The sequence below is a fragment of the Archocentrus centrarchus genome, chromosome 4 (genome assembly GCF_007364275.1).
Source record: "Archocentrus centrarchus isolate MPI-CPG fArcCen1 chromosome 4, fArcCen1, whole genome shotgun sequence".
Classification (NCBI taxonomy): domain Eukaryota; kingdom Metazoa; phylum Chordata; class Actinopteri; order Cichliformes; family Cichlidae; genus Archocentrus; species Archocentrus centrarchus.
Genome location: NC_044349.1, coordinates 3,777,244 through 3,795,508, shown reverse-complemented (window position 1 = coordinate 3,795,508; position 18,265 = coordinate 3,777,244). Strand labels below are relative to the sequence as shown.

The 18,265-nt window shown below is 40.2% G+C and overlaps 1 protein-coding gene across 3 annotated transcripts in view; it reads right to left on the bottom strand.

The window, feature by feature from the left end:
• The window catches only part of ptprfa (protein tyrosine phosphatase receptor type Fa), a 374,997-nt gene that overhangs the window by 223,068 nt on the left and 133,664 nt on the right, over positions 1-18,265 (bottom strand). For all 3 annotated transcript variants that reach the window (XM_030726596.1, XM_030726597.1, XM_030726598.1), the window contains one exon: positions 5,812-5,957. In XM_030726596.1, the coding sequence (XP_030582456.1) occupies positions 5,812-5,957 (146 nt within the window). The remainder of the gene's footprint in view (positions 1-5,811; positions 5,958-18,265) is intronic.

Sequence of the window (18,265 nt, the reverse complement as noted above, 5' to 3'; positions counted from 1 at the left end):
AAGAATACAAGACAAGGATGGAAAGAATCTGTTTGGATACTTTAATATCCACTCGTTATGAGCTTGATCCACTAAAATCAACAATCTTTATGACTGTTGTAAACTTAAGAGATTCAGATTTCAGATGATTATTACATTTTTTACATTGTCAGGACGCTTTTAATATAACTGCATTTACCTTTAAATCAGCCAACAGTGTCAGCAGTCAGAAATACTAACTGACCCTAACAAACTCTTTCCCGTCATTAACCCTGTGTTTGAAGGCAAACTTCTCTCATGTGCTTAAAGTCATAAAATGGCAAACATTTTACATTCACTTGCTCACACAACTGCAGGAACCACTTATAAAAAAAAACAAAAAACAAAAAAAGCAGTCTTTTTTTGTAAAATTGCTAAAATGGGGTTTAATTAATTTTATACAAAGACTTTTTTAAGATGCAAAAACCTCTAAACAGTCCACAGCACCACTCAGGAGGCACAAATCAGACTAAATGACATTCAAACAGGTTAAATCCTATTTATCAGACCACTATAATAATATTGTTGCCAACTTCATGCACTACTTTGTATTTTAACTTAGTTAACATGATAGCAGTGCACTCTTTTTACAGTTAATATAATCTGGTTATTGATTTTTTTTAATGTTTTTTTTTTGTTATTTTTGCTGCACTGTATTATTTTTTGTGTTAACTTTGTTTATTTGTATTGTTTGGTTACTACTGTGTCATGTGGAAGCTGCACATTAAATGACATGAAAATAAAGTTTGTTTACTGAGGAAGTTGTAAGTCCTGCACAGATCAACATACTGCAGATAATTTTGGACAAAAACTACAACTAGCACACAAAGGTTTTACATTTTTAAAGCGTTTATATTTGCATGTCATGCACTGCGTAATATTTAGTAAACACACACTGACTATTACTGAATCAGTTCATATCTCAATATTGGATATAATTTTCAGTTTTTAATTTTTTTTAGTGAATAATTGTTTTGCAAACTGGTGAGAGAAGTTACAAAGTTTTAGCATCAAAATATATTCAAAGTATCTGAAGTAAAATGATTCATTATGTAAAATCACATATCATTGGATCATAATTATTGATTAACATCAATATTACTTTAATGTTGCATCTGCAGGAGAGTTTAATTTTCTACACATGACTAGATTAATCTATAATAACAGTATAATGTATAATAGATTATTTAAATCTAAAAAATAATAAGTAATTACAGCTTTAAAATAAATGAAATGGAGTATAAAATCCTGGGATTGTCTCTCGCCACTTCCTGTTTGATGGTTGAAAAAGTTTCGATGATGAAACGAGTGAATTTGTTGAGCGATTTGTGATGGAGATTCTCTTAGCATCCATCTGCTGCCATTCAGACGCTTTAGTGTCACTGTGGTCCAAAGTGGAACATGCACTCTACCTTTAGAGCAGATTTGCATAAACTAAAAATTTTTAAACTCAAATTTAATTCTGATTGTTTTGTTTGCAACCAGAACACCAGCTCAACAGTACAGCAGCCCAACCGGAGTGTACCCAAAGCTCCCGATGGCCACTGTAGCACTGGGAGTGGGAATGAGGGAATGAGGGTAATCTGAAAGGCTGGACAATAATGTGGAATTGAAGTATAAAAAAAGAAACCAGTAAACAGTGCAGCAGCTCAAAATTTTATTTCATTTCTTCTCTTTTTAATGGAAAGTTCACAGCCTGTCTAAACATCTCACTTCACCTTCTGTTTGGTGTATAAATAGAAATGTTTAAATACAGAGAAAGCCAGAAGGTGAAAGCAGAAGTGCTTGGAATGAGCTGAAGGACGACAAATGTGATAACAGACTTGACTGGATATCAGGTATGCGAGGGCTTTAGAAATGTCAGAGGGGGCTGCGGTTAGGAGTCGGGGTCACAGCACTTCCTCCTCTCTGAAATGTGTGTGACCCAACCAGCTGACTGGCAGAAATCACATTCCTGTTCTAATGAAGGAAGTGTGGAGCTGCGCTCTCTTCCTGCCTCGGTAGGAGGGCGATCCACCGAGCTCACAGGGAAGCCACGAGTTTGAGTAACACTTAGCCCAAAGGAGAATCATTCCCATTACTCAGCATGAGACGAGCCAGTTATAGAGCCATTGTACGGAAGTTGAATTATTTTATAATAATAAGAGCTCAACTCCTGCATGCAGAGAGTGGGCTTTTATACACATGGGAACTGCAGGAAACACAACCTCATAGTTTTCCAATTAAAAAACAGCCCAGGGAGTCAAACAGTTTCAAGCAGCAGCAAAGATCTGGAGTCTTTTAGAAGAGACTCAACGATGGACGATGTTTTGTTTTTTTCCATATTCCAGGAGAGTTACCTTAAAAACTCTGAATCACCTGTACCGTATGCCACTTACTGACTCTGAACCTCCTCTTTCACTTTCCTCCTGCTTAGCCTGAATCCATTTTTATCGGGGAGGGCACAAACATTAATGATGGATTAATTTGCCCCATTTTGAAAAACAGATTAGACTCTAAGGTTTGACTATTTATGGACCTTGATTTTTTTTTTTTTTAATAAGTAATAAATAAATAAAATTGAATAACAGACTGCAGCAGTTAAAAGAAAGGGGGAGTACTGGACTGTCTCCTTGTACTGGGAGGTGGTACATCCACCCCACACACAGGGTAGCCATCAGTTTGAATAATGCTGAGCAGACAGGTGGAAGATAATTCCTATTACTCACAATGACATGAACCAAGTGTCTCCGTCTACGCGGGACTCATGTTGAGTCACTTCACTTGAAGTCATTTGGGTTGGCTGGCAGCTAATGAGCCTTCCTGCTGCTCCAGAGTCCTGCAGGAAGGCCTGTACAGTTCTATTTATTAAGACTGTACTGTGTGTGTTAAATGTCTACCTTCTGGTCAGTGCTTCTGTATGTTCAAAAACAGCACATAAAAAAATATCCTTCAAAGTTCATTTCATTTAGTTTTGTCACAAACTACATCAATCACCAACTTGTTAATCAATTAAAAACTAGCATTGCATTGTATTTAATATAACTGTAAATAATCAGTCACACTCTTGGATCAGTAAGTCAGTCGCAAACACTATCAGGCAGATCAGCTGATCCCAGTTTCACCTGAATTTGCTTGTTAAATGATAACGTAACAACCCCGTATCCAGGTCCAAGGATGAGGCTCTCATCTTTCATAATGCGCTGCAGTGATCGCTCCCATTTTTTCAAACGGACATGAATCAATGTGGATAGTCTAATAATAGCTTTGTACCAAATCAAAGGGGTACCAGATATGTAAACTGGGCCAACTTCACTCCAAACATTACTAGTATTTAGTTTTCCATCTTCAATTAAGTCAAACGTTATAGCGATGCTAGTCAATTCCAACTCTGATGATGGAAAGATGCAAGTTCTCCATTCAAACAGATCAACAAACAGCAAATATTGGCCCATAAAAAGTGGAAATCAGTAGAGTCATGAAGAATTATTTTTTCTAAAATGTACATAAAAATAGCAACAATATCTCACAATCTAAAGTAACAATGAAAGAACAACAAAGAGGCTTTCTTAAAATCTCTTTCGCTTTTTAGTTGCTTACGCATTTATCTAAATTACACTGAATCAAAATGTTTTATTAATGTTTTTATTACCAATACTGATAATCAGGGTAACTTTCTGTTCACTAAATTGTTCATAATTATACGAGAAAATAAAAGAGCACGTTTAATGTACTTAATCAAAAAGCTTTTCAGTTTAATTAAAATGCAGTGGTTGTTCACAGAGATATGAAAATACATGGGTTTTTTTGCCATTAAAGGAAAGACAGTGGAGCCAGTTAAGATTAGTAAATATGAACCTTGCTGGGACATCAGTGCTTTTGACTGGACACTGCTTTGAATCATCTGCATCTGAGGGCAAACATGTGCATCCAGAAGGTTTAAAAATGTGTAGAACTCATTCGGTAATAACTGTCAAAAGTTTTAAAGTAGGAAGAGGACATGTATTAATATCCAAGGGGATTTTTATTTTCTGCATTTGACCCATCATAAGAACTAACACCAAAGAACTAACGCCAAATATAAGCCAGGTATAAACAGTGCTTTGAACCCACCGTGTTTCTGTTGGCTAGAAAAACTGGAGCCCAAAAAAGGATAAAAGATAGTCACTATAATGTCACCCGCTGATTTGTGAAGCCTTAAACAGATTAATTTGTCTGTCACTGGTGTTTAGGAACTGCATCTGGAGCGAGTATGGTATAGAGATGCTGCTTAATTTTATTCAGTGATTTTAGTTTATCTACATTGTTAAATTTATTTACATTATTGTTCCGGCTCTTTAAACATTTTGATCTATTTCAATCAATGTTTTTGTAGCAATGATTTCTTTTCTTTTCTCTTAGATTAAACTTATTTTATTTTTAGTGTTATTAATCTTTTTGCATGCGTCTCGCACGTGTTTTACTGCTGAGGTAGCACACTGATGAATCTGACACCAGGCAATAACAGTCCTACACCTAAAAGTTGCACATTAGGAAGTCGAAGGGGTGACGATGACATAAACTGCAGGTTTGTCAGTGAAGAGAGAGTGCTTCCAGTCCTGCTGGGACCTCTGCATTTTTCACTTTGGCTTTCACTCTTCTGAATTGCTTGGTTAGGCTAAAGAAAAGGTTTACCCATTTACCACAGTAACTGTACACCAAAGGACAACTATAAGTAAAATGACCTGCACCGGCATGATATAAATGGTCTGTGTGAAAGTAGCTATACAAATAAAGCTGTGTGGCATTAGCAATAGGGGAATCTTCCCATAGACGCCCTCTGCTGTGTGTTAGAAAGAATGATTTAAGGCACCGATGCCCATCTTTCAGATACAGTCTGTGGTTTAATCGTAGGACCCTCCTGTTGTTGTGAGACAACACTGTTCACCACAAGTCCGCTGTGCTGTTTCCATCTGGCTTTAGATATCTTTAGGCACTGAATAAAAATGGCATTCAGGGCTCTCTGAGTGTAATGAACATTTGTTTTTGCTCTTTTTTTTTTCAGATGTTTTAATGAGATGAACAGCAGTCAGAAATTCAAAAACGAAATCATTAGTCGCACCATTTTTCTGTCTGGTTTTCAGACCATTCGTGAGGACAACACACAGTTTTCACCAGAGACGTCTAGAAGCTCTTTTCCAACATTTGAAAGTGAAAAATAAAACTTTGATTCTCGAGCTTTGATTGTTTGCTGCTCTGTTGAACAAAATGACATGCACTCGATTCAAATTTAACTCGGGATGTTAAATTTTAAAAGCGTCACTTATAACAGACATTTGATGCGAGAGATGCTTTTGCACTTTTGAGTGGAAGCACTAACACACACACTCTGAATAAACCTCACAGCACTGTGATGGTGCTGGCCATAGCAGGTTATTGGGGTTCTGCTGTCTTCCACCATTTAACCCACAGACACCAAAACCTGCACTTCCTGTGAGACTTAGAATAACACGACTAACATAATTTGCATTGAGTGGTTTTAAAATGGCATTCAATTGAGACTTTTCTGTGGATTGCAGTAATTAGTAAATACCCCACAAGACTACAGTTCAGCCTCTCCTGCTAAACACGCGTCCTCTTGAAGGGTATGCTGACACTTCAGTTGCATATGTTCTATAAAATGACAGCACATAACCTGTGCTGCTCTGCACCTCTCTCTCTCTTTCTGACACACAAATGCAGAGAGGTAATGAGCAGTGAAGGTGTGAGACAAGGAGCTGTTGCACATTCAAACACTTCAGACACGGAGCTTTGAGGCCAGCTCACGAGTTGTACCTCAAAGCGCTGGGAGCTGACTTTCTTCCCCTTCTTCATCCAGGTGATACGGGGTTTGGGCTCACCCACCGCCTGGCATACGAACGACGCCACTCCTCCCGAAATCCCCGTTTGATCCTCGGGGGACTTGATGAAGCTGGGCATGCCTAAGGACGAGGTAAAGAAACGAAGATGAGGGCAGGAAGAGAGGATAACCAGAAACAGATGAAAAGCCCTGACAGAGAAACAGCTGCAGGCAAGTCACAGGGATTTTACATCGCTGTACCTGCTCCAAGCCTTGCAATAACAATATGTTCTTTCAAAAGCTTTTTCATGCCTGTAGCCACACCTAGCTGTAAAATCAGCCAAGCACCATCCTTTCCCTGAAAATAAGCAACATCTGTCAGTCTTATTAATAGTGGCAGACGCGAATGGATTGATGGAAACCTTGAAAAATCTGCTTTGAATGCATGAATAAACATGAATCATAAACCAACCCTGTGACCATAATACTGTACATCAAAACATGAAAGGCTGGAATAAGTGTTGTGCATGGATAATAGCGCAGCTCAAAAATAAATCATATTTACAATTCATGTCATGGTCATGCATATGTTAAGCATACCCTGGAGTGGTTTTGACCCACGGTGGAGTTATACTGCAATGTTTCAATGAGTACACCACCAATGGATTTGCATCTGGTGCTTGAATAGCAACTTCATGAGGCTACAACAAGAAATGCAGCAACGTACGAATAAATCTGGAGGAGAGGGCTTACCAATGTAAGCACAGAGAGCAGATTCTATTTAAGTACATGGCGCTTTCCAAGATTCACAGAGTTCTTTACAATATGGGGTGGGCAGATTGAGGCAAATATCAGTAGTACTGATATGAATGCTGGTATTGGCATCAGATCGATAAGAGCATGATATGATCGGTGCTTTAGTTTGTTTGTCTCCTGTAAGTTCAGTTCACAGCTCCTGATCATCTGATAGGAGACATATGTATGCAACCTCCATTCCTCCCATGCATGCACACTTTGCTCCGCCCCCTCCTCCCTGATCTGCTGTGTTTAGGTGTCCTGTGGTCACATGACTTGGCAGCACTGAGCAGAGCAGAGCCATGTAGGCTCCAGTGAGTGAGAAAGCGGAGCATCTTATAGATGTACAGTACTTTACAGACAAATATGAGAACACTGCAAACAGTCGTGACTCATGTCGATTCTTCAGCAGTATTTAATGTTAAAGTGTTGTTGGTCATCACAGCTTTTACTTCAGCAGATTACCTGTAGACTATATTCAGATGTTCAAATAATACAGTCAGCTTAATGAATTGTGTTAAATAAATTATTGTATTGGACCCGAATAAAGTAGACCTCAAACATGAACTATGAAAAATGTCTGAATATAATAACCCTTTTGTGTTGACTGTCAAGATTATTTTATTTATATAACACACTTAAAACAGAAGCTGAACCAGAGTGCTTTAAAGACGGGCACATTTATATTTAAAATGTGCTCAGAATTTGGAAATTGATGATGATTCATCTCATAAATCAAGACACACTGTTCTGCTCTACATAAGCTGCCTTTAAAGTTAAACGTATCGTATCAGCAATACTGGCCCTGTGTTTAGTGCTGGTGGTAGGCTTGGTTCATTTTGTGGACTAAGGCTGATCTGAGTCACTCAGTAATGCGATCAGGTTCACTTGAATCGTAACAGGCGTCGAGACAGGAAGTGATTTCCTCGTTGCACTTTGTTGCTGACGGTCAATTGCTAGAAGGTGTTTTAAGCTCTGGTTGCTGAGGCAACCCTCTAATGTATTTACCACTCTGTCACATATCCATCAACAGTATCATTCACTCTCACTGGTAGTCACTTCAGTCGCTTGCCTCAAAGTTGTGAAAAGTTTATCTTGAGACCCGCCCACAACATCACCCCTGAAGTTACCAAATACAACATTGCTCCAAACCGATTCCTGTGTGGACGCCTCTTTTTCCCACCCCTGACATGTTGAAGGCTCTGCGGGTAGAACATTCAATGTGTCAGGGAAGTAAATGTTTTAAACATGGTAATCAGAGCAAACATGAGCCAAGGCTGAAAATTCCCACCACACCATAAGTGAATTCAGCCCCTGGGTTCTGAAGGATATCTGGATCTGAATTAGTCTGTGATATTTTCTTGAGAACATCAAGACGATGTGGTCCAAATATTTTTACTTGAATTTGTGAAGAGATGTTAATCCAGCATAAATGCACTGCTTAATTACAGTCATTCCACAAAAGATGTACCATGTGACATTAAGATATCCCAGCACTGGCTGTGTTTCCGGTCAGTTTATGGTTTTATTTTGTTTTCCACATTTTTCCTCAAGTGTTTTATCTTTTTAAAAATTATTCTTCAGTCAGAGACACTGTGGGGTGGGTCTGCTGTTCTTCCATTAGCCAAATAAAATGTCAGACATCAGATATGATTCAAGCAACAACCCTCGCTAGTTACTAACATTTACTGAACAAATGCAAGAAATAAACAGTCATTTATTTGTTTTACGCCGCTGACCTAGTTATAACTGATGAAATGAGACCAGGGTTTTGATTTATGATATCTTTTTCTTTATGGTGCCAGGTTTAAGGCTTTAAATAATACAATAACACTACACCCAATACAGAAAACATGCAGATAACCTAACATTTCTAATGGCTCCAAAGAACAATTTGGATGTTCAGGAATGAATAATAACTTAGAGACATCCACAGTGAATCTGTTTCAGAAGGTGTTCACCTTGTAAACCAAAATCAGTTCAACAATGTTGTATGTCTGCACAAACAGTGGCTAGGGGCAGCTCTCTGGTACACCAACTTTATATGTTTATATATATTTAAATTGTTATTTAACCAGGGTTTCGTCACAACAGTGGATTTGTCTGGCTGGGAAGTAAAATCAGCATTTATAAGCCATAATCAAATCCATGTTTACACTATTCTTTGTAATTTGTTATTTGACAACAGAAACTGAGTGATAATTACATGAGCGCAGCTAAACTGTGTGTTTGTGTCTGTGTGGTCCTAAGAGTTATAAAAACAGTTGATCTCGGTGTGACAGAACACTCATCTCCGCTTGGCTTCAGCCTGCCTACAGTTATTGCTTCTTCTGCAAGCTAATTAGGTACTCACCTCAACCTGAAATCCTCCTTTCTGTGATTTAATGTTATGTATGTTATCATTTGATGAGTGCTCTTTCTGTTCCAGAGGGCGTGTGACACCCTGAGAGTTCTGGGCTGCTTCCTCATTGGAGAGAGGTCGTGAGGGAAACGGGCTGCAGCTGTGCTGGCTGAACGGCCTCTGGTATTTAAGCTCCCAGCATCAGTCTTGAGGGGTTTTCCTTGGGGTTTTGGTTCTTTTCATTACTTTGTATCACACATTGCACACAGTACTGACTGACATAGTTTTGGTTATGTTACTTCTGTTAAGTTTTGTTTACTATCATGAGCCAGGCTGTGATGGGGACCTAGAGTTTTTTCACATGTGAAAATGGAAGGGCAGTGAGGTCAGAACAGGTCAGCTGTAGGGGCAGGACACAAATTCGAGCTCAGCCACAAACCAAGCAGATCAGCTGATCTCAATGACTTCCCACACCAGCTGATGTTTTAATCACCAATCCAATTGGCCAATGTCACATAGAGGTTGCTGTTTAACCCTTTAACAGCAGGCGATTACTGCCGATCCACCTGTTACCTGCCGTAAACAGCTGGTTAACACCGAGCATATCACCGCTGAAACATCTGATCAAGTGCATTTTAAATCACCATAATTACGCGACCATTTTTCCTATCGAAAAAATTCAAATGGTTTCTGAAAGCTGAGAAATTGCACTTCACACCCAACACTGGGTTATTACGGTATTTATTGCCTTAAGTCCGCCAATGGTGGCACTTCTGAAGTTAACGGCCCCGGTAAATAAAGGGTTAAGCTGCTTTATCCTGCTCACAGTTGCTCTGCATCTCCAAGCCACTTTGCAACCCACCTCCAAACCAGCTCCTCCTCAGATTTACACTGAATCTGTCTTTTATCTGTTGCATGTCATGTGATGCCTGCTCTGTTCTGTACAGATGTCTTGCTGGTGCCTTCCCTGCCTCAGGCTTTATGTACATATGTAAGGAAAGGGAGAGTCACAATTAAAGCATAAATAACTGCAGATGGAAATCACTCTTCTTTTGACTAAAGTGTTCCTAACTGAATTCATGCTTTGGCACCTGGAGATGCATGCAGGCACAGACTGTCTTTTTGAACTACATATAATATTTATGGACCAGTGTTGGTGCAGTGAATTGTAGAAAAAGACTGGTGTAGTGTCTATATGTACATTTTTTTCATGCAGAAGTTTTCTTCTAATTTGGTGTGAAATTTGTTTTGGCAGTGTGACAGCTTGCTGTCCTCTTACTGCTGAGTTAAGTTACTGCTGACGCAAACCCAACGTGTCCTGCTGCTTCTGCGTCACATTAAAAGCCTTCAACTGACAAACCAGTCAAGCCAGCCACCGTGAGCTAAAGAAGCCTGCAGGTGAAAGGCGCTCGACTGTGACCGGGACACCTCCAAAGCACCATCATGGTAAACAGCTTTACCTGGCTGTCCAGTGCAATGCAGTGCATTGCAGGGGTGGGGGGAGACGCACTCCACCTGCTGCTTACAGCAGCCAATTTGTGCACTGCTCGGCTTGACTAAGCACTGTCCGATTATAGAAAAATTCTGAAAGTTTGCAGGCGATTTAATCATTTAATCATCTTGTTAAACTAATTATACTTAGTTCAATTGTGTTACTACATTGACTTTTAGGAAACGCTGATCTCATTTATGATTGTTTTTCTCAAGATAATATCACAGAATCTAATTTAATTTTAACACAAAGCACTGTCTTGGAAAAAAAAAAAAGATAATTGATGCGGTAGAAGTTAGTCATCTGTGATGTTATTTATATTTCTAGCATTGGTCTGGCGAGTCTCTGAGCCTCCACTCATGTGTTGAATTCTTGTTAGAACACTCGGTCCTGTAAGCGCTCCATGGTAACACTAACAAAGCCCTGCTCTCCTTCCGAGGCAGACTGCTGTGAATGCGGAAAGGTTTGACTAATGATTAAATATTCCTTGTCGGAGCTCCTCACCTCAGAGGCCTAACCTTTGTTCCCATAGAATCATAACGCTGGTGTTTTTCTTTGGAGGTAGAAGTGGCTTCTTTAGTGCAGGGTCAGTATGTAGAGACTGGCTGAGACAGGTGGATAATACTTGAAGTGTTGGTGTTTTAAAGCATCAAAGTGTTGTCATCCTCCATGTCTTCCTCCCCTGCGTTTTTCCTGCTCCCAGATTCCCCCCTGTCAGCATGTCTCCTCCAATAATGCTTTGCTTCTCTGATGTTACTTTGAAAAGCGGCAGAAATCAAAGATCACTCTCCTTGCAGGCTGCTGTCTGCCTGATTTCTACTTGTGTGGTTAGTGGGTCACGGCTCCTTTATATATATATATATATATATATATATATATATATATATATATATATATATATATATATATATATATATATATATATATATATATATATATATATATATATAGACCACCCAAACTCAAAAATAAGTAGGTAATTTGATTCATTCGGGTTTAAAGAGAGAGAAACATCTGTCACTTTCGACCACAGGACCTTTAAGTTTTAGTAACTGTATTCCTATGTGAAATCATATGCAAAGTGGGTGCTGCACCAAAAAACTGTTTGGTGGAGCAGCAATCTGCTGTTTTGTCACTAGCAGATTGCTGCTATTGCCCGCACACTTGCTAAATACTTGCCAACTACAGGCCAAGTACTAACAAAGCCTTAAACAATGACACACACCGGAAATGGAGAATATTCACCTTCAAAATAAAAGTTGTGCCTGCAGCCAACCTATTTCAAAAGGCACAACGGTTTTTGCCAGCTGGTTGATGAATACACACACACTTTTCCACTGATCAGTCCCTAGGCCCGTGTGACCTGGACTTTAGCAACCTCCTTCAGAGCGAATGCTTCCAGCAACCACTCTCCAACTGGTTGGAGAATACACATTTTTCTCTTATGACCGATGGTCGTCAGATGGTCATAGACCGGTTTTTAGGACTGTGGGACTGGAGCCTTGTTCACTTGGCCGAACATTGCTACGTCCAAAAAGTCAGCCAATTTAAAGTCAACTGGTTAGTGATCACGTGACTGCAAAACCTCAGTAGGAAGTGTACATGGAAGTGTGCAGAAGGTATTGGAAACGGGAAGTACTGGACACAGTAACAGAGACACGGACTCAAAATGAAGTCCCGTGGCAATGCCATGTGAGAGTGAAATGTAGCAGTTGTTGCCAGTAGATATCTGCTACACAATGAGCAGCTACAGACTGTCAAACATTTGAGATGTTTCCAATAAATGCACATAAATACACTTTTGAAATTTACTCACTACATAAGTAAAAACAGTGTGTACAGGATGCACTGTACTAAGTTTTACTAACAGAAGAATCTGAATTAAGATGAGATGAGAAATGCTCACTTTTTGAATACTGATGGAAAAGTTTGCCCCCCCCCCCCCCAGGTTTTCACTAAAAAAAGAAACAATGCAGTAAATTTAGCTGTATTTCAGACAGTGTTGCTGCTGACATGCAAATGCTGATAAATTTATTAGAAACATCAAACATGGAATAAAAGCTGTACATCTTCTCTGGATGCAGCTGTCTGATGGTGGCAGTGCACCTTTATGAGACTGTCTTCACATAGCATTTCTATGAATTATTCTGAAACTTCAATTCGCATGTACAATACACTTCATAATGTGATGTATGTGCTGCACCGCTCTTCTTGTGGGCTATGAGCCAGAGCTGCTTCTGTGTCCAGTCATGCAACAGCCGCAGCCGAGGAGTCCGTACCATCAATCAGTATTCAACACACTTCACAGCATCATGACAGCAATTTTTTCAGAATGGTGGGCTGCAAGGAGAAATGCGAATGTTTCAGGCAGGGGTTAAATCCTTTTGCTTCCCCAGCAGGGAGCCACGAAGTGCCTTTTGCTGGCGAGGCAAGACATTTTAACAGTAAGTTTTAGCAGCTGGTAAGTGTGCTCTTTAAAGTTTAGTGTGATTCAAAACCCTCTTGTACAGTCAGACCCAACAGTTTCTCCTTAAGAACAGTTCCATGGAAATGTTTAATTCAAACTGTGCATCGGGTTCCTGTAAGGTACCGAGATGGTCAGCGTACAATAGGGAAACACTCTTACTGCATTATGCAAAAACATGTTGCCATGAAAGAATCAAGTCTGCACAAAAGAGTTTGCACAAGAGGTTCCAAGGAGGCAGAGAAGGTGGGCAGGGAAGAAGTGAGCAGATCATACCATTATTAAGCTATTTATTTCCCATGGCTGCTGATGGCTGACCCCAAGGCCTAACACTCTAAATATAAAACATGCTTGTGCCCTGACCTCTTTTCTCTGGCAGCTGTTGGTTGGCTCGCACTCCCATTCTTCTCTGACCTGTGCTTGCAGCTGTTTCTTGGACTTATTTTCTTAGAAATATGCCTGTTTGACCTCTCACATGTAATCTTTAACAGAAGGCATTAATGAGGGAGAAAAAGGAAAACTTACAGTAAAAAGCTTTGCTTATGTAGAAATACAGTACACCATCATGCAATCACCTGTTAATCCTGAACTGACTCCACAAACTCATTTTTTTCCCATTGTATGGAATTAAAAATAAGGCAAAAAAAAAATTACTCTACTAGGCTTGGGTGGCATCACTAAATTGCAGCATACCAAGGTACTTACAAATCCTGATCGTCTTGATTTTCAGTGCTATTAGAAATACAGATGCTCATCTCTTTTGTAAACTGATTGGCCGCTGGTGTCTTGGGGTGATTGTTGTACTGGAGCAGAAGCCACCAGAAAACAGTTTATAGTTGTGGAACCAGCAGCTGGACTCAGTGAGCTGTTAAAGATGGTGAATGCTGCATTTTACAAGTAAAATATTAAAATCCTTCTGCCACTGCGAGGGAATATTTTAGTCCCATTTATAAAAGACAAGACAGCCAACATGGAGAGAGCTGTGTGCACAATTTATCTTAAGATGACAACAGTAACAAGACAAACTATGTTCAGCTCACCGATGCATCAGGCTCCACAGGTCCACCAGCAATAAGCTATGGAATAACGCAGGGGTGTTACTACTATACTGTACAGACAAATTTAAATTTAAACTAATCAGACAGGATTCTGAGTGTGGCTAACACCAGCAGCTTTCTTTCCTTCTAACTTAAAGTCTGAAAGTGGAATGAAAGTGTACCCCAGTTGAGACACGGATGCATGTATAGATCAATCTACATACTGCTGAAGTGAGCTGTCTGCTGGGGCTCCACTGCAGTATAGCTCATGATGGTTTTACATATCATGGGATTCCATCTATATAACATCCCACTGGGTACGTCACAAGTGTCATGTCTGTGTATTTAAGCTGTTGGTCTAATATTACAGTGTCATATTAGACGCAGTTACAGTAAGGGTGATATTCAGGGAGTGAAATGACACTTGAAGAGCAAGATCCTAAATTTCTGCTGTGTTGTGTGATTGACAGGACTTGACAGAAAACAGGACTTTATCAGCATGGAAGGAACATTTAAAGTGCTGTATCACTGCACAAGGAGCTTAATTCAAGGGAGAGAGGTGGGTTAAATTAAATCAAGTTTTTATTTTTTAATAGGTGCAGTCACAAAACTCTGCAGTTACCTGCTTTGTGACTAATTTCTTGGGGAAAATATCTGTGGACTTCTGGCATCAATCTGCCACTGAAGGAGGTGCATGTTGAGCCACCTCTGCATCAGTGGTGATGATTCTGCATGTATTTAGTGGGCAGGTAGGTTGCTTAGATAGTCAGTTCGTGTCATCTGGAGGAGGTAGGCGATATGCTGACACACAAACAATTTACTGACATTTACTGACACACACAAAGAGGAAGAAAAAATCCAGCACCCTCAGAGCACGCTGAAAGTCACAAAACAGCAACAGATACAGTGTGACTATAATAGGTTTAGCATGTGCTAAATGCCAACTCCTCCCTGCTCATTTAGCGGCTGATCTTTGAATAAAGCCAATCTCACAGAGGACATGCATGGCTGGAGCCACACAGGGGAGGCTGGTTTGCAAGAGGGAGGCAGAGTAAAGCAGCAGCCCACAGGAGACACAAGCTGCCTCTCCACACATGCTTTTTATGGGTATTATGATGTATAAAAATGCTACAGGGAGAAGGGTTTCTCTTTTTCACAGAGAAAAGGTCAGTGGATGCTTTGTGCTCTATGCAACTTTCCTCATGTATTATATTTTTAGTTGCAATGACTAAACATATTGTAACAAATTTAAAAAGCCCGATTTCCCTAAATCTCTTGGTTGCTTAGCTGGTTGTCGCTTGTTTAGTTTAGCTCCCACATGGTGTGTGAGCATGAGCACTGCAGTTCACTTTATGGCTGCTGAAGACACTAATATCAAAGGTTATCTCAACATTACACTAAGCTCCACTCTGGCCCTACAGTCCAAAACTGTAGTGATTAATGGATGGCACCAAATTGGCTGCAGGTGTAAATGTGAGAGTGGATGGTTGTCTGGTTTTCTGTTAGCCCTGCAACTGTCCAGGGTGGATCTTGACTCTCAGCTAAGGAAACAATGCAATTTGGTTGATATGTTAATGTCATACCTGCCTCTGGAAATCCCCTGTGCTTTTTATTATGCTAACTTATGCTTCCTCACATGTCCCTGTAACTGAGAAATCTGCCATCATGCAGGCTCTCAATCCCCTAACTGCACCTTGAGGTGATGAGGATTAGGGTTGCTTCTAGAAGAGGACTTTGACACCTTGTGTCTCTTATATCACTTTCCCCCTGTCCCATATCAGTGCTTTGAGGAGATAAGATACAAGAAAGAGACAAAGTGAGGAAACAAGATATGTTAGCATAATGAAAAACCTCTCCTGTACTCTCACCCTGCATTCATTCCCTCCTCGGATGGTTTGCAAGTTGGTTCTCATGTAATTTCTCATAATTAAATGTTTTCAGTATCACGGCAACAGTTTGGCAGCTTGTGTACCAATCCTTCAGCTGTTTTTCTGGCTTGAACAGCCTTTTGTGGCCATTTTACCAATATGAAATTTATTTCTACCAAGACCACATGAATGCACAATAACCTGCTGTCTTCTCCAGTGTGTTCTCTCACCCTGTATCTTTGATTGCCTGAGTGGAAGTAGGTGTGCTGGAGTCAGAGCAGAGCAGAGCCACACCAGCTGCATCTCTTTGCTGTTATCAAGCCCTGAAAAAAAAACAATCAGCTCTTCCACTGCTGCTTCTGCCTGAGCCAGCGTTCGCTTCTAGCCTTTCTGTAAATTGAGTTTCTTCTTCAGCCTGTTGCCCGTGTCCTGACCCTCACCCCTTCTCTCCAGTTGTTCATTCTCCATGTGTCCTCCTGGTACTGTATCCCTGCTCTGTATCTGAAGTCTCACCAGTAATCTTCAAAGCCTACAACAGCACCATCATGTCCATCACTGTGTTCAATAAATCATTTTTCCCTATAACCTGACTGCCACTCCTGTCTGTCACAACAATTACTGGTTGCAGATTCTTGCAGGGTCACCAATGCGTGACAGTCTCATTTGAAGTGAACTCATGCTTGTTTAAACTGGCTGCATTTTAGCCCATTCAGTGCGATTAATTTGTTAGCTGATTTCTGCAGATTAAGGCAGATGTAACTGTTGAAAATTGCTTTTTGTTCTTTATGAGAGTGTAAATTTTTTTATTTTTCTTCACCAGCAGGTCTTTGTTACATTTTTTTTTTTAAAATAGAGGGAGCCATCTTCTTTGGCTTCCTTGCAAAAATTTCCTCTCACCATGCCACTGCCAACTCCAGCAAGACACTTCTCTGTGCCCATTACAGACTCTCAGGAACAACTTGAGCCATATGCTGAAAGTCTTGCTGCAGCCAAACTGCAACTGAAATCATGCAGGAAACCATATTCTGCATACAGGAACACAATTAAGAGGCAATTTTGAGTTGGGAATCAATTAATGGACTGGAGACAGTCCAGTTTGTCCTCATTAATACGGGGAAGGCCACTTTAATTCCTTTAAACTTGTTCTACACATGTTTATTGAGAATGATGGCGTGTTGCTGCATCCAGACAAACCATTAAAGTGGTTTCCAGTATAATATGTACGAGTACAGAAACAAAGAAGGCCAGTGTTTGAATCAGCGTAATTATTTGGGAAAATTGTTAATATAACAGCAGTTATTCATATTAGAATATAATTCCTTCCACAGAAGGCAGATTCTTTGCTAAAGTAATCTTGACAATATAGAAGGGACTTCAGGAGGTTCAAACAGCAACATCTGCATAAAGCTAAAATGGGAAAGGAAAACATACAGTTCCATTGAACAATGCTGTGATTTTCAATGTCAGGATCAACCTCATGGACTGGAGGAGTTCCAGCAGAAACTTACATCTGTTGAGAAGTCTCACCAGGTTCTTACAAGGGAGTTCTTCTCACTGTTTTTCACAGACAAGCTCCTCCCAGTCATTTCATCTCTGATATATTAGGGTGTTTTCCTTTCTTCATCTGATCTACTTATGGCTAGAGACTTGTCAGCAACCTCTGGTTGCTAGGGAAAAATGTATATTCCCCAACCAGGAGGTTGCTGGAGGCCACTGAGCAAAATCTATTGCAAAGAAGGCGCTGTACCAAACCCCTCCTTCTTATTGCTTTGGTCACTAGCAGCTAGTCACTGTTGCCTGCACTTTGCATGGAAGATGCTGATTTGTCTGCAAACACTTGCTAGCTAACCACTGAGCGATAATGAAACTTGAAAAAGTGCGACTCAAAATGGAAACGAATGCTCACGTTGAAGGTGAACAGATGCAGCTTCTGGTTTACACTCTTTACAGTTTTACTACCTCTTAGCGAACAGTTTGACAAGTCTGTGTCTTCCACACAAACTAAAGGCAACCACAGCTATCTACTAGTGACCAAAGCAGTTACAAAGAGGTTTTTGCCAAATGGTAGTGGAATACATGTACTTCCCTTGCGACAGGTGGTTACCAGGAGGTGACTGGCTGGTCTTTAAGCATGTATGACTGGGGTTGTAGCAATTAACGTCACAGTAACGGCCAGCAACCACTTGCCAACCAGTCGGGTAATACACATTTTTTCCCTTGTCTTATGGGTGATGCCAGTTGCCAGATGTTATGAACCAGTTTCTAGTCCCGTGTGACTGAGGCTTTATTCACTTGACCCTACACTGTCACACATCCAAAATGTCAGACAAGTTAACATCAAGTGATTAGCAATCATGGGGGCTGCAGCCTACTCCAGCAGAATGCTACGGGCTGGCTTACATCCTGCCCTCTTTCTTCATGACATTGACTCATCTGAGTGTATTTTCCTTTTC